General features: G+C 41.5%; 2 protein-coding genes and 1 long non-coding RNA gene across 3 annotated transcripts in view; all 3 read left to right on the forward strand.

The window, feature by feature from the left end:
* The window catches only part of LOC311027379, a 58,252-nt gene that overhangs the window by 6,979 nt on the left and 34,499 nt on the right, over positions 1–16,774 (forward strand). The window lies entirely within an intron of this gene.
* Positions 283–11,280, forward strand: LOC311027376 (uncharacterized protein). Its single transcript, XM_084031384.1, has 2 exons — positions 283–708; positions 9,912–11,280. The coding sequence occupies exons 1-2, from the start codon at positions 516–518 to the stop codon at positions 11,276–11,278; spliced, it is 1,560 nt and encodes a 519-aa protein (XP_083887510.1). The 5' UTR covers positions 283–515; the 3' UTR covers positions 11,279–11,280.
* Positions 14,266–16,609, forward strand: LOC311027377 (uncharacterized protein). The gene is made up of 2 exons (XM_084031385.1): positions 14,266–14,469; positions 14,986–16,609. Exons 1-2 carry the CDS (start codon positions 14,277–14,279, stop codon positions 15,951–15,953), a joined length of 1,161 nt encoding a protein of 386 aa, XP_083887511.1. The 5' UTR covers positions 14,266–14,276; the 3' UTR covers positions 15,954–16,609.

Consider the following 16,774-nt stretch of genomic DNA (forward strand, 5'->3'; position numbering starts at 1 on the left):
TGTAAGAATGTATTTCATAAGCTTGCAGGCTTTTTTTGGAGGTTACCCAGAAGTAAGTGGTATGAATACTACTTCAGTGTTTTATAACAACAAATATTATTGTATTTTTTATTTTATTTTTCAATTATTTTATCACATAATATACGTTTTAAACATCCTGGTCCACACTCCAGAACACCTGGTGGCGGTAATGCGACGATTCGTTGTTTGTTAGCGCTAATAATACCGATGACGAAGTTCCAGAGGACCCGGATGTATTACTCTTTTAGCAACATGGCGCCCGGCCTTATTAGAACCAGCAGCGCGTCTTCGTGGTGTTGAGAAAGTGTCTGTTAGCTTCACCAGTACTGATCCATCAGAGTCTCTGTGTGTCTGGATAAACCCGTCTGGATGGACTTTGTACTCTTCACCTTTTATTCTGAAGGTTTGACCTCTGACTCATCTCCCGGTAGCATACGAAGCTAGTTAGCTTAGCATGCTAGCTGTAGACGGTTTTAACGGAGTTTGTGGAGAAAATGAGTAAAGTCCAAATGCTGAGAGCGTTGGTGGAGCAGCGACTAGCTGCGGCTGCTGAAGAGATATTTGGGCTGTTTGAAGGAACGATAGCAGAGTACGAGGAGGAACTTTCTCGTTCTAAAGAGGAGAACGAGCGACAGCGGAGACTCTTAGACGCTGTTTTCCTCCCGGAAGTCCGGATTCACAGAGCAGGTTAGTTCATCAACACATCCGGGTTTCTCAGCGTCTACATGACGTCAAGTGTTTCAACATTAAATGGTTTGTGACGCATTTAAACGTAGATAAAAAGCTTGAATCCAGAGACGTATTCGTCTTCTTCACCTGAACATGTCGGCATACAGTTTGAAGTCAAATCGACGTCCATTGTGTTCGACTAACCGACCTAAACAGATTTCCGCCTGTGAAGCAGATATATATATATATATATATATATATATATATATATATATAATAACTTTATTTGTATACCACCTTTAAAAACAGCACTTAACAAGGTGCTTTGACACAGTACACACAAATACAATAAAAGCAAAACAACAACAAAATGTACAGAGGAAATTATTATTAGCTTGTAAATTAATGTGAGGTGCTTGCAAAGAAAGACAAATAATGGGATAAAGGGATAAAAATATGAAAAGATAAAAATATATAGATAGATAGTTTATGTCGAACATGTAAAAAACAAAAACAAAATTATCATAAAGAAAAAAATAAAAATATATAACAGAGTAAACATAAACTAAAAACTATAAATTCTGTTTACATATCCGAAAGGGAGTGGGAGGAAGTATAAACTTATTTTATTCCACCCCCTTGTAATAAATAATACTACTGAAGTATTTTGCCTTTTATCAGTATATTAATAATAACAATAATAATAACTTCCATTTGTCATTTGTCAATTTACTTTGTTCTATATCTAACAAAACATAAATCTGATTCAAGATTAGTATATATATATATACACACACACACACACACACACACACACACACACACACACAGGGCCTGAAGTTAATTATTTGGCCACCAGCCACTGTGACAGGTTGGGTTTACCAGCCCAAATAGTTTGTGCCTAAAATAAAGGTGACCGACTCAGAAAATGCCTAAGAATGGTTCTTGAACTTGTACAGAATACACATTAAAGCGTGTGCAAGTGTTCTTTTTAGGACTTGTGGTCCTTAATTGCCTCTAACTTTAAGTATTTTGTCCCGATTACAAATGGGTTTGTAGTGTTTCCCACAGGATCTTTGGAGACTATGTTGGGGGGACTTGCGATCCTCTAGGGGGGTCTGGGAGCATACCCCCCGGGAGAAAATTTTGAATAATTTAATTTTAATGCATCAATTTGGTGAATTCTGAGAAACAATATATGACATATCAATTACTGACCAATTTCTTACAAACTGCTGGTACTGATACAAATGATGACATACTAAATGGGGTTGAGGAGTTAAAGCATTCAAGAATTCAGTTTAAGCGTCAAAGAATTTTCCCGTAAACGAAGAAATTCACCCAAGGAGGAGATCGGAGACATAAGTAAAGTCGACGTCTGACTTTAATCTTGTACAAGAGGAGCAGTTACAATAAAACAACGTGTGAGGATGCTACAGAGGAAGTGCTCAAATCACTGTTGTGACTTGAGTCTTTTAAAGGCACAGGAGATAACGCGTCACTGACAGTTAACCTTCATGTAGAACAAGACATCATGACTACCAGGCCTCTGATAACATTTAGGTCAGCCATGGGGATACTAAAGTAATAAACAGTTCAACACATAAAGCTGTAACCTGAACAAAGAAAACTTTAAGACATGAGGTTATACAAAATTCTTATAACATTCCCTCCTGTTTATGCTTATCTCAAGCATAATCATTAGTTAATTTTGTGGAGGGTGAGAGCGAAAACCCTGTCAGGCAGCTTCTTAGCAACTTCGGTACCATCTTTACATTCGGGCAGGGAAATTCTCTTACGGCCCCTCTGCCTACAGGCGACCGCCCTATGGTACTCCAGTCCAATTGGGAAAATACAGTGAATCAAAACAGAGTTATACATAGCACATCTAGTAAATCTAACCTCTAGTACTTTAAAGTTTAATAGGAAGGAAGAATAGAAATCAAACAAAACTGTTCAACGCAGGCTGGTCAACCCATCGATCCCATAAGTTGAACCTGACCCTGCCTAGGAAATCTCACCCTAGACTCGTGGAAAGCAATAAAACATTACAAACAGCGCGGCGAACTGTAACTACAGCTGAGAGGACGAGGAGCGAGCCGCAGTTTGGGGAGATAAAATGAAAAAGCAAGCAAGCCGGAGGAAACCGCTAGCAAGTTAGCGAGCAGCGTGGACTGGAGCAACAAACGGAGTAGGAGGAAAGCTTGGAGAGAGAGAGAGAGAGAGAGAGAGGAGTACGGAGAGGAGAATGGCTGCTGCAACCGTCACCACGCCGCAACTTGTGGACAAACCAGCGCCGCAAAGTGCGATATAGCCGTACTTTAGCTAAAATTAAACGCGCAAGGCGAGGCAGTTAACGCCGATGCGCCACTGTGTAAACGGTGTTTAAAACATGCATGGCTAACGGCGGAAACACCTCTGACTTAACGAAAACACTTAAAGGACAAGAACCCAGACCTGCACACTGAGCTCAGGGAACGACAGGTCATTTACTCAGGAAAAAAAGCCACATTCAGTGCTAAAAGCAAGCGCCACCGCCCTTCACTCTTAACAAAAGTATCATATCTACTATTACCAGGCAATATTTTGAGTTTGTTTCTACTTGCCTTGTGACCTTGTTCAGCTAAAAACTTCAACAGCACCAGAGTGTCTGTTTTACAGTCAGCTTGAGTTTTTGAAGCTATCAAAATGTCATCAACATACAACAGAATTTGACTTTGTTTTGGTGGGTTAAATTTGGCTAGATTTGATGACATTGCCTGTGAGAAAATGGTAGGACTTTCACAATATCCCTGAAGGATCCTTGTGTAAGTGTACTTCTTTCCTCTGTATTGAAATGCAAACCAATAGTCTGGGTGCACTGGAATAGAGAAGAAAGCATTCGCTAGATCAATGACTGAGAAGAATTTGGCCTGTGGACTTAACTCATTTAGCAGCGTATGTGGATCTGGCACTAGGGGCGCCCTTGGTATCACAGCTCTGTTGACAGCCTGCAAGTCTTGAACCATGCGCCATCCTGTAGATGGTGCTGCTTTTTTGACTGGAAACAGAGGTGTGTTACAGGGTGAATCAGGACATTCTATGATGATCCCTGCTTTAGCCAGATCTTTTATGATTGGTTCTATGCCTGCTTCGGCCTCTGGTTTTAGTGGATACTGACGTTGATATGGTCTGAATGATCCTTTTGGTGTAATTTTTATCGGTTCTATATCTTTTATTTTACCCACATCTGCAGACCCAGTTGACCATAATATTAGTGGAACACCTGTTAACTAGGGGTGTGACGATACACTCAGCTCACGAGACGAGACGAGACACGATATTGGGTTCACGAGGACGAGACGAGATTTTAAGAAAACTACAATGACAAAATATATGACTGGACCAACAGACTTTAATTTAACAGAGTTGCACATGGGTCATTCCGTGCCAACTCAGCCACCCATGTACATGACACCTCTCAGATTTCGCTGAAAAGCGGTGAAAAGATGCCTTATGTTACCAAACAAAGGAATCTGAAGTTTCACGTCAATATCTCAAACGGTTTGCCCGTGGCGTCCATTTGAATTTCAAGTGCCACACCCCTTTTTGACACATTGGAATTTCGCATTTCATTTGTTGGCATTTTTGGAGGCCCATAACTTCTGTTCTAATAGTGATAGAAGGCTGAAAATTGCTCTGTTAGTTCATTGTAATGTGTACTTCACAATTCTACAGGCAGAATCAACATTCCTTACTGTTTGGGTGAGAGCTAGGTCACCAAAGTCCAATTTTTTTTTGACGGCCACAATTATTTTTCACTTTTTGGGTGCTCCTAGCACCACGATGAATGATCACATTTATTCCAAACAGGATTATTTGTTATATGTGGGACCTTTGCTCTTGCCAAAAATAATTTGAAGGGTATGGTACCACTGGTGGGGGTTTTATGGGGGTCTAAAAACCCTCCCGGGCAGAGGTGACTCTTTTGGAACCCCATATTTGGACCCCCAAATGACCACGTGGGCACTTGATGATCCTAATGGGATTTATACCAGATAAAGATACATATTTGTTCTTTCTTTTAATGAAATAAAACCTTTGACTATGAAGCTCCTTAATGTGAATTTTATTCGTCAAAATGCACCATTTTGGACTTTTTTTTCCAGAAGTCTGGAATGTAGATCAGGGAGAATTTAGTGATGATAAAGCATGAAAATAGTGGAAATAACTTAGTATTATGCTCAGTGATGGCAAACAATTAAATATTTAGACTGCTGGCCATTCATTTCCTGAAAATCACAAATTAACCCCTTATCCCCGATGAAAGAGACCCGCCTGTGACAAGCGACTTGCAGCACGTGCAAGTCTGCAGGCCACTGATGCAAACCACATTCTGACACCAATGGAGATGTTTCAATGGGCAAAAGAAAACATTAAGAACATTACATTCTTCTTTGTTAGTGCAGAAAATATTAAAAAACACGAGGAAACATACAAATTAGAGAAGTTATGCCTCAGCCAAAAACGATCAGTGGGTGTCTTGGGGCTCGTGGTGAAAAGTGCCCTATCATCCTGGAGGGGGTTGAGACTTGAGACTCTCGGCAAGAATAAAGAACAGGATAAAGATTAGAACTTGTCTGTTTGGGTACTTCTTTTTCTTTTCTCTCCTGCTCTTGTTTTTTATCCCTGTCTTCCTTTTCCTGCTTTTCCTGTTCTAACTTTTTCTTTCTAACTTCCTCTTCTTGCTTTTCTTGTTTGACTTTATTTCTTTCTTCCTCTTTCTGTTTCTGCAGCCCCTTGTGTCTGTTTTCCGCCTCCGTCAACCAGGCCTGAGCCTGTTCAAAACCATCTTTCCTTTTCTGCTTCTCACTGCCCTTTGCCTTCCTCTCAATCTTCTCCACCAATCGCTTAGTTTCCTTCACATTGAGTTTTTCCAGGAACTCGTATTTGGTCTTCCACCGTTTAAGATGCTTCACATTGTCTTTATCTTTCCCCTGCATATACTTTGCATCTCCTGTATACTCACTTTCCGTGTTCCGGCCGCAACACGAATGGCTGTTACCCATTTTATTTGATTTATATCTAGTTCACTCTATTCTATTTTATTCTATATAAATTGTATATATATTCACAAACAACTTTAAAAAAGGAAATACACAAAAAAAAAACTTTGGCAAAACCATTCTCGGCAAGTTGAGAATCCTGGATTCAGCTACACGGTGCTTTTTGGGCCTCAAACCCACGGACTTTAAACCTAGCAATCCTTGGTAGCTTCACGGTGCTTTTCGGGCATCAAACCCACGGACTTTAAACCTAGCTGCACTACTGGTTAGAATCCTGGATTCAGCTACACGGTGCTTTTCGGGCATCAAACCCACGGACTTTAAACCTAGCTGCACTACTGGTTAGAACCCTGGATTCAGCTACACGGTGCTTTTTGGGCCTCAAACCCATGGACTTTAAACCTAGCAATCCTTGGCAGCTTCACGGTGCTTTTCGGGCATCAAACCCACGGACTTTAAACCTAGCTGCTGGGTTCAAACCATATTTTACCGAATGGTGGAAACCACCCTCACTCAGGATTTTTTTTTTTTATATATTGAGCAAACCTTTTTTTTATCTGATTGGTTAATACTCTACCTAATTTATTTTTGATGCCTCAGATTCCTCCTTCGTTCGGACCCCGTCACTGCTCTCCTCTCCAGCCAGGCCCGCCTTGCAAGGTGTTCAGGTCCGGTAGTTGGAGAAGAGAAACAGATATTGGACCCCATGTTGGGCGCCAAATGTTAAAAGAATTTTTCCGTAAACGAATAAATTCACCCAAGGAGGAGATCGGAGACATAAGTAAAGTCGACGTCTGACTTTAATCTTGTACAAGAGGAGCAGTTACAATGCAACAACGTGTGAGGATGCTACAGAGGAAGTGCTCAAATCACTGTTGTGACTTGAGTCTTTTAAAGGAGATAATGCGTCATTGACAGTTAACCTTCATGTAGAACAAGACATCATGACTACCAGGCCTCTGATAACATTTAAGTCAGCAATGGGGAGACTAAAGTAATACACAGTTCAACACATAAAGCTGTAACCTGAACAAAGAAAACTTTAAGACATGAGGTTATACAAAATTCTCAGTCTCCACTCGCCCATCTCTGAGCGACAGCTGTCAATGAATGTGTTCTAGCGGAATGCAGCCAGGACAGGCGATGCGATGTGGTCGATCGGAGATAGAATCATTTTAACTTTCTGCGATGCGAGTGAAGTGAGTACCAATCACAATGTAGAATAGAGATGATTGACAGTTGACGTCAACAGAGAGTTCCACAGAGAGTTGCCGCTTGAAGTCGCCGCCGGCGGCAGTGAGTTTTTTTTTGCCAGCGAGTAGAATTCAGCGAGAAAGCGAGTGACGGGCGAGTAGCGTCGTATGTGAACGGGGCTATACGCGCACGCACTGTCATACTCGGGGTAACTTTTGTTCAGTAACATGATTTGACTCGTGAGTGGTGGCACTGGAGCCCTAGCAGTAGCTACCTCCTGTTGGGAAGATACTTTTATTCTTTTGCTTTTTTTCGCGTGCTTTCTTCATACCACCGCTGATGCTTCGTACACGTACGGGAAGAGACAGGGAGAGACAGTAGAGAAGTGCAGGTCCGAGCAAGGTGGGCGAAACCAAATCTCAGAGCGGGAGGGGGCACAGACAAACTTCACTATTTTTTACTGGTAAATTGAGAAAATCTACCACACTGTTGTGATTATAATGCTTAATATTCAATATCAATAATTATGATATCATATTGGGTAGGGATGGGTAAAAATATCGATTCAGCAATGCATTGCGATTCTGTTCCCCGCAATTCAATATCGATTCAGGCATTTTCTGAATCGATTCAAGCCCCTGGCCAGTGGGGGCGCTGTGACCGACACCCTCGTGTGATTCGCGCTGTACGGACGGGGGCCGCACTAGACCAAACCATTACAATATGGCGACCGGAGCGAGTACAGCGTTCACACCGGCCGCGGAAGCGCCGCGAATAGGCGCGTAGCGGAGCCCGCTTCCTTTCCGCGCCCCTGTTAAGCAATAGTGTCGTTCACACCAGACACGGAGCGCCGCGAATAGGCGTGGCCGTCCCGCGCCGTGAAGCGATCGTTTCGGCGTCTGCTCTATTTTTAGCGCGTGCCGCGAGCGAACACGTCAGTTCTGGCAGGAAATCACACAAAGAGACACGAGACAATCCGGTCAATTTTCAAAATAAAATACCACGATTGACAAATGCGATCATAGTTGTGTATCTCAACTCGCACTGGGAAACAGGAAGAGAAAATACATTTAATAAATGTAAAGAGTAGATAAACAAATATGTGTATTTCAACGGTATATCTGCACTACTACTGTCTACTACCATAGCTTCCGTGGCCGGTGTGAACCCGTTACATGCACTGTAGTTCAGTGTTTAAGTAGTGTCCTGTTTTATCATGCTATGAGTTATACCACGGCTGTTCATAAGGCATGAAACTAAATAAATTATTTGAAAAAATGATCTGGTACTCTTACTTGTGTATTTCTACTTGATACTGAATCGATATCGAAGCATTTCAATCAATATCGAATCGAATCGATATTGAATCGAATCGCGACCCAACGAATCGAAATCGAATCGAATCGTGAGATTCTAAACAATACCCAGCCCTAATATTGGGTGGGTTGTGGTGGCTGGTTTGGATTATTGGGTGGGTTGCAACCCACCCACCCCCCCCATAAATTACGCCTATGTCTGATACCAAACTGAACGTCCTGTAACAGCCGACACCCCATCGATCCAAACTTCATTCAGAAAGCAAGCATTTTAAAAGTTGTCAGCTTGTTGTCTTGAAGACAGAACTTAAAAATCATGACTTAATCCGTTTTAGTAATCACCATAATTATGTAGTTATTTCGGCATACTTTTGATCTGTTTATTGTAGGGCTGCACGATTCTGGAAAAAATGTGAATCACAATTTTTTTGCTTAGAATTGAGATCACGATTCTCTTGCACGATTTTTTTCCACAAAATGTTTATTGCACTGATGAACTTTAACAAAACAAAAAAACGTTTGTTGCTTTGGCAGAGGCATAGTAGTAGTTCTATCATTGGAAGATAAGTAATTTTTACAAAAGTAAAAAAAAAAAATTTTGACATGCGGCTGATAGTGAATCAGGCGCTATAAAATGAACCGTCAGGCTCAAATACGGCTCGATGGTCCGACTAGACCATAAATCAGATGTAGCGGGAAAATGATCGATTTCCCACAATTCTGCCTCGACCACTGCCCGCTGCTTATTGTACATGTTCGGGAGCGCAATGTTTGAAAAGTAGTTCCGGGAGGGCATCTAGTACCGTTTGTTGTGAGTGTTTATCATCTTACGAAATCCCTCATGTTGTACAGTGTTTCTCAGTTGGCCGCTCTCATTTGCATAAAGTTGAAGTCGAATCTACTTAATGCTAATCAGAGGAGCCGGGCTCTACTCACCGCCTCAGGAACGCTCGCGAACGGTCGCGAAAATCTTCTAAACTTGTTGTCGATCTAGGATGATTGACAGGCGCTCTCCTTCATACAATCACGCGCACACTTCATGGCTGCACCTGATTGGACGATCGCTTTCACTGCTGTCCTGTCTGCTCCGGAGTTCACGCAGACCAACATGGCGGCTCGTTTGGAAACTTTCTCTTATTTTACGAAAATAGTTCACCGAAAGGTGTTTCTGAAAACATTTTAAGCGAGAAATAAGCTATGCAGTTGCTGAATCTGTCTTTATTTTAGATCGACAACATTCAGTTTAGAAGATTTTCGCGAGCGTTCCCGAGGCGGCGAGTCGAGCCCGGCGCAATGAATGGGACGCGGGGAAACACCGCTGCCTGTGGACACGTACCATCTTTCCAAACACTAAACTGCAGGCGGCTTCCTCCACTGAATCACGTGTTGTAAAGACGCTTTACCATAGGTTGAGGGAGGAGGCAGCGGCAGTGCTGCGTTTGGGGGCGCTTCAAAAAATCTGGAAGGAAATAGGAGCATTTGTGATTTAGCTCGAGATATAAAATGCTTCAGAATCGCCGTGTGTAGAAATGAGATCATGTGTATGTGTGAATCGAGATCGCGATTTTTTGTGCAGCCCTAGTTTATTGCTATTAAATCATGTAGCTGAAGTGTTGATGTGACAGGTTTTTGACAGGTTTTTAATGAATTTCATTACTCTCCACAGATGTTCAGCAGCTGTTGGTGAGAAAAGAAGAGGTTCCCTTAGAGCTGCAGGACTGGAGCTCCAGTGTGGACCAGGTGGGCCAGACAGAACCCCCACAAATTAAAGAGGACCCTGAACCCCCACACATCAAAGAGGACCAGGAGGGCCAGACAGAACCCCCACACATTAAAGATGACCAGGAGTACCCTGAACCCCCACACATTAAAGAGGACCAGGAGGACCCTGAACCCCCACACATTAAAGATGACCAGGAGGACCCTGAACCCCCACACATTAAGGACGACCAGGAGGACCTCTTGACCAGTCAGCAGGGAGAGAAGCTTCAAGGGTTGGATGAGGCTGATATTAAGTTCCCATTGACTCTTGTCCCTGTGAAGAGTGAAGAAGATGCTGATGAAGAGAAGCCTCAGTCCTCAGTGCTGCCTTCAGCTGCAACCAACAGCTCAACTGAACACATGGAAACAGAAGCTGATGAAGAGGACTGTGGAGGACCAGAACCAGTCAGGAACTCACGTTCATATTTACAACCAGATACTGATGACAAGACTGGAGACTCTTCTGATCCTGAGACTGATGACAGTGCTGATTGGCAGGAGACCAGAGAACCTCAGTCAACTTTAAAGGCTTTGAATAATGATGAAATCCCTGACAGTGATTTTAGATGTTGTTGTACTGAGAAACCATTTACATGCTCTGAGTGTAGGAAAACATTTAGGACCCGTGGAAATCTGAAAAGACACATGAGAACTCATACAGGAGAAAAACCTTTCAGCTGCTCAGTTTGTAAGAAATATTTTACACAGAGTTCACATTTACAGATCCACATGAGAACTCACACAGGAGAGAAACCTTTCAGCTGCTTAGTTTGTAAGAAATGTTTTAGAGAGAGTGGAGATTTAAAGATCCACATGAGAACTCACACAGGAGAAAAACCTTTCAGCTGCTCAGTTTGTAAGAAATGTTTTAGAGATAGTGGAGATTTAAGGAAACACATGAGAATTCACACAGGAGAAAAACCTTTCAGCTGTTCATTTTGTAAGAAATCTTTTGCACAGAGTTCACATTTAAAGGTCCACATGAGATCTCATACAGGAGAGAAACCTTTCAGCTGCTCAGTTTGTAAGAAATGTTTTAGAGAGAGTGGAGATTTAAAGAAACACATGAGAATTCACACAGGAGAGAAACCTTTCAGCTGCTCAGTTTGTAAGAAATGTTTTACACAGAAAGCAGCTTTACAGGTCCACATGAGAACTCATACAGGAGAGAAACCTTTCAGCTGCTCAGTTTGTAAGAAATCTTTTGCACGGAGTAAAACTTTGAAGACACACATGAAAACTCATACAAGGGAGAAACCTTTCAGCTGCTAAGTTTGTGAGACGTCTTTTACAGACAGTCGATGTTACAGTCGTTATTTAAAGAGCTTGATCAGCTGTTTTGTTGTTCCTTTTATACGCTAATGTTGGGTAAAGGAATGTGTCTTACTTCCTGTGTTCCGCTCAACAAGTTAAGTTTGTAACAGTTTGTCACAAAAGGTTTGCCTGGTGTCATCAGGTCATGTGGTCTTTCAGGTTTAAATATTCAGTATGTATAATAAAGAAGAGGGTCTGTTTGAGCAACAGGACTGGAGGTGTGAGAAACTTTTAGTTCTGTCGTTTGCGATGCAAAATTCACCCCTTTATGTCTTTTGTCCAAAAACACAAGAGTGTTAGACGGAGCAGCAGAAACAGGTGAAGCTGCAGGGATGTTTGTTGGGTTAATTTCCCCCCAGCTGGATTGAAGTACTGGGAGTTTGGTGCAAAACTGATCAAGCTTGAAACTGTAAGTAAGACTGTAGAACTAATCAGCTGAGATGAAGCCACACAACCAGTTTAACCATTTAAATGTCTTTGTTCTGATTTCCTTGGCACTATTCTATTTCAATATTATATGTATATTGATTACTGTTTGGTATTATCTAAAAGTAGCTTATAAAATATGACTTACAGCATTTGTTGTTTTTAAAATGTGATTTATATGTGCTTTGACTGCAGATCAAGCAGTGATTTGCTATTATTTATATATTTGTCTGATATAATTATAATTGTTTTTCATTATTTCCTGTTCTTGCTGCGTGTGCATGAAAGGTGGTTCTCTGGGTGTAGCCTGATTGAATTAATGCGAAAATACTGATATATATCTGAACGTCATTACACAGCAACTTATCCTTGAATGTTGTTTTTATCCATGTTTGTTATGAATATTATCTTGCTGCACATCACCTCTTTTCTGTACCACACATGTTCTAATATCACATCCATGTTCTGGACCTCCTAAGCTTCCGTAGCCTCTCCTGCCCCTCACACTGCCTTTTTGCTTTGCTGAAGGCAAGTTGTGTTGACAAATTCCTTCTCACTTCCCATTTTTGCGTCTCCTCGCTCAGCCAGCTTGTGACCTGGGAATTGATCTCAGTGCTTCATCTTGAAGGACAAAATGATTTTCCAAAATATAACACGCAGAGTCATGGGCGTAGCGGACGCGGGGTACGCGGGGTACATGTCCCCCGCACTTCCCGTATCTGTGCCCTCTGTCCACCACACTTTTTACAGCCATTACAACCCTTGAATTCCTTTTTAACACGTGGAAATGCGTTTTTCCGAGCCGCCTTCGAACGCACCATGAGCAGGCTGAGCCAGGTGGCAAACACCACTGTCGTGTTGATTTCAATCACACAGACATTGATTCAGATCTTGTTCACCATGTTCCGCAAACCAGCAGCCAAGAGGCAAAAAACCTTACTGTTTTTCCAAACAAACCATGTAAGTTGAGTATTTCTGTTGCATGTAGATAATGTTTAGCTCAATGATGTCTGATTAATACATGTCAATATAGGCTTATCAAGTTAAGCTAGTTAACAATTGTTAACTGTTAGCTATGTTGAATCGCTTGCTAGGTGCGGTGGTAGTAACTAGTTACATTTACTCCTTTACATTTACTTGAGTAACTTTTTGGATACATTGTACTCTTGAGAGTTGTTTTACTGCAAAATACGTTTTACTTTTACCTGAGCAATATTATTCTAAAGTATCAATACTTTTACTTGACTACAATTTTTGGCTACTCTACCACCTAGAAATATATCCACTCCTCCTTCATTTCTGCACAGAAATTGTGCTCACTGTTGTTTTTGATTTATTTTTTTAATCTTTATATAATAAAAAAAAGAGCAGCGTCAGGGAGGAGAAAGTGGACCAGAGGCCAGCAAGGATGATCATGCAGGGTCACAGGTGAGAAGAGAATATAACTAGCTGAGAAAAAATATAGATAGCATGAAAGTGACTTTGCGATTAATTTCCACAGCTATGTCACCACAGCTATGTCACCACTACTATTCTTAATTCTATTTATAAATTTTGCTTCGCACATTTATTATCTGGCTACTTACCCTGTCGATGTTAGAGAGTCATTCTGTGTCGACTCGGCTTTAGATTTTAGATTTTGATAGTATATAATTCTAAAGAACTAAAGTCGGTCCCCTGGTGTTGTGCTGTTTGTAATTATGTGGTTCTTTAGCCACTAAGGAGAGGTGCAATTGAATGCGAGAGGATGATAAATAAAGACCTCAGAACAATTTGTCCCCCTCACTTCTGAAATGATGGCTACGCCCCTGCGCAGAGTGAAGATGGAGGAGCTATAAGCCAGGAAACACCAGCATATCCTGGTAATGCCAGGCATTCTGCCTTTCTCATAATTTCCCAGTTTGTACATCCTCAATTCCTTCAAAGAATGATAATGTGTCAATAAATAACCATTGAAAGTAAATGCTGTAAAATAGTTCCTTGAGTGGTCTCTTTCCATACCATACCCACATTTGTTACATATAATAATATATTTCATAAGCTTGAAGGCTTTTTTTGCAGGTTACCCAGAAGTAAGTGTTATCGAATACTACTTCAGTGTTTTATAATAACAAATATTATTGGAAAATGTATTTTTATTATTATTTTATCACATAATGTAAGTAAACATCCTGGTCCACACTCCAGAACACCTGGTGGCGGTAATGCGACGATTCGTTGTTTGCTTCCCGCTAATAATCCCGATGACGAAGTTCCAGAGGACCCGGATGTATTTGTCTTTTAGCAACATGGCGCCCGGCGTTATTAGAACCAGCAGCGCGTCTTCGTGGTGTTGAGAAAGTGTCTGTTAGCTTCACCAGTACTGATCCATCAGAGTCTCTGTGTGTCTGGATAAACCCGTCTGGATGGACTTTATACTCTTCACCTTTTATTCTGAAGGTTTGACCTTTTGACTCATCTCCCGGTAGCATACGAAGCTAGTTAGCTTAGCATGCTAGCTGGAGACGGTTTAACGGAGTTTGTGGAGAAAATGAGTAAAGTCCAAATGCTGAGAGCGTTGGTGGAGCAGCGACTAGCTGCGGCTGCTGAAGAGATATTTGGGCTGTTTGAAGGAACGATAGCAGAGTACGAGGAGGAACTTTCTCGTTCTAAAGAGGAGAACGAGCGACAGCGGAGACTCTTAGACGCTGTTTTCCTCCCGGAAGTCCGGATTCACAGAGCAGGTTCGTTCATCAACACATGCGGGTTTCTCAGCGTCTACATGACGTCAAGTGTTTCAACATTAAATGGTTTGTGACGCATTTAAACGTAAATAAAAAGCTTGAATCCAGAGACGTATTCGTCTTCTTCACCTGAACATGTCGGCATACAGTTTGAACTCAAATCGACGTCCATTGTGTTCGACTAACCGACCTAAACCGACTAGCATGCAAACGGCTATTTGGGTCACAGGGCGACCAGAAAGGATGTCTGATACCAAACTGAATGTCCTGTAACAGCCGACACCCCATCGATCCAAACTTCATTCATAAAACAAGCATTTTAAAAGTTGTCAGCTTGTTGTCTTGAAGACAGAACTTAAAAATCATGACTTAATCCGTTTTACTAATCACCATAATTATGTAGTTATTTCGGCATACTTTTGATTTGTTTATTGCTATTAAATCATGTAGCTGAAGTGTTGAAATGATGATATGACAGGTTTTTAAGACATGTATGAATTTCATTACTCTCCACAGATGTTCAACAGCTGTTGGTGAGAAAAGAAGAGGTTCCCTTAGAGCAGCAGGACTGGAGCTCCAGTGTGGACCAGGTGGGCCAGACAGAACCCCCACACATTAAAGAGGACCCTGAAACCCCCCACATTAAAGAGGACCAAGAGGATATCTTGACCAGTCAGCAGGGAGAGCAGCTTAATGGACTGGAGGAGGCTGATATTAAGTTCCCATTGACTCTTGTCCCTGTGAAGAGTGAAGAAGATGATGATGAAGAGAAGCCTCAGTCCTCAGGGCTGCCTTCAGCTGCAGCCAACAGCTCAACTGAACACATGGAAACAGAAGATGATGAAGAGGACTGTGGAGGACCAGAACCAGCCAAGAACTCACGTTCATATTTACAACCAGATACTGATGACAAGACTGGAGACTCTTCTGATCCTGAGACTGATGACAGTGCTGATTGGCAGGAGACCAGAGAACCTCAGTCAACTTTAAAGGCTTTGAATAATGATGAAATCCCTGACAATGATTTTAGATGTAGTTCTACTGAGAATCCATTTACATGCTCTGAGTGTAGGAAAACATTTAGGACCAATCGAAATCTGAAAAGACACATGAGAATTCATACAGGAGAAAAACCTTCCAGCTGCTCAGTTTGTAAGAAATCTTTTACAGATAGTGGACATTTAAAGAAACACATGAGAATTCACGCAGGAGAAAAACCTTTCAGCTGCTCAGTTTGTAAGAAATGTTTTAAAAGGAGTGGAGCTTTAAAGACACACATGAGAATTCACACAAGAGAAAGACCTTTCAGCTGCTCAGTTTGTAACAATTGCTTTTCACGGAGTGATCATTTACAGGTCCACATGAGAGCGCACACAGGAGAGAAACCTTTTAGCTGCTCAGTTTGTAAGAAATCTTTTGCACGGAGTGAAACTTTAAAGAAACACATGAGAACTCATACAGGAGATAAACCTTTCAGCTTCTAAGTTTGTGAGACGTCTTTTACAGACAGTCGATGTTACACTTAAAGAGCTTGAGCAGCTGTTTAGTTGTTCCTTTTATACGCTAATGTTGGGTAAAGGAATGTGTCTTACTTCCTGTGTTCAACGAGTTAAGTTTGTAACAGTTTGTCACAAAAGGTTTGCCTGGTGTCATCAGGTCATGTGGTCTTTTAGGTTTAAATATTCACTATGTATAATAAAGAAGAGGGTCTGTTTGAGCAACAGGAATTGAGGTGTGAGAAACTTTTTGTTCTATCGTTTGCGATGCAAAATTCACCCTGATATGTCTTTTGGCCAAAAACACAAGAGTGTTAGACGGAGCAGCAGAAACAGGTGAAGCTGCAGGGATGTTTGTTGGGTTAATTTTTCCCCCGCAGGATTGAAGTACTGGGAGTTTGGTGCAAAACTGATCAAGGTTAAAACTGTAAGTAAGACTCTAGAACTAATCAGCTGAGATGAAGCCACACAACCAATTTAACCAATTAAATGTCTTTGTTCTGATTTCTTTGGCACTATTCTATTTTGATATTACATGTATATGGATTACTGTTTGGTATTATCTAAAAGCTGCTTATAAAATATGATGCACAGCATTTGTTGTTTTTTGAAATGTGATTAATAAATAAAATGGCTTGACTTGGCTCTCGGACATCATTTCTTTTAGGTTAACAGACTTGAGAAACAGTTGATTCTTGAGTTGCTCATGCTGTATTTGGTTCAGCTTGCCAGCATTTCTATGTAACCGGTTTGATTTGGGCTGCTCCAGCTCCACACCAGCGACCACAGCCACATCTGTTCCTCGGGGG

Source organism: Eutrigla gurnardus (assembly GCF_963514095.1).
Source record: "Eutrigla gurnardus genome assembly, chromosome: 17".
Classification (NCBI taxonomy): domain Eukaryota; kingdom Metazoa; phylum Chordata; class Actinopteri; order Perciformes; family Triglidae; genus Eutrigla; species Eutrigla gurnardus.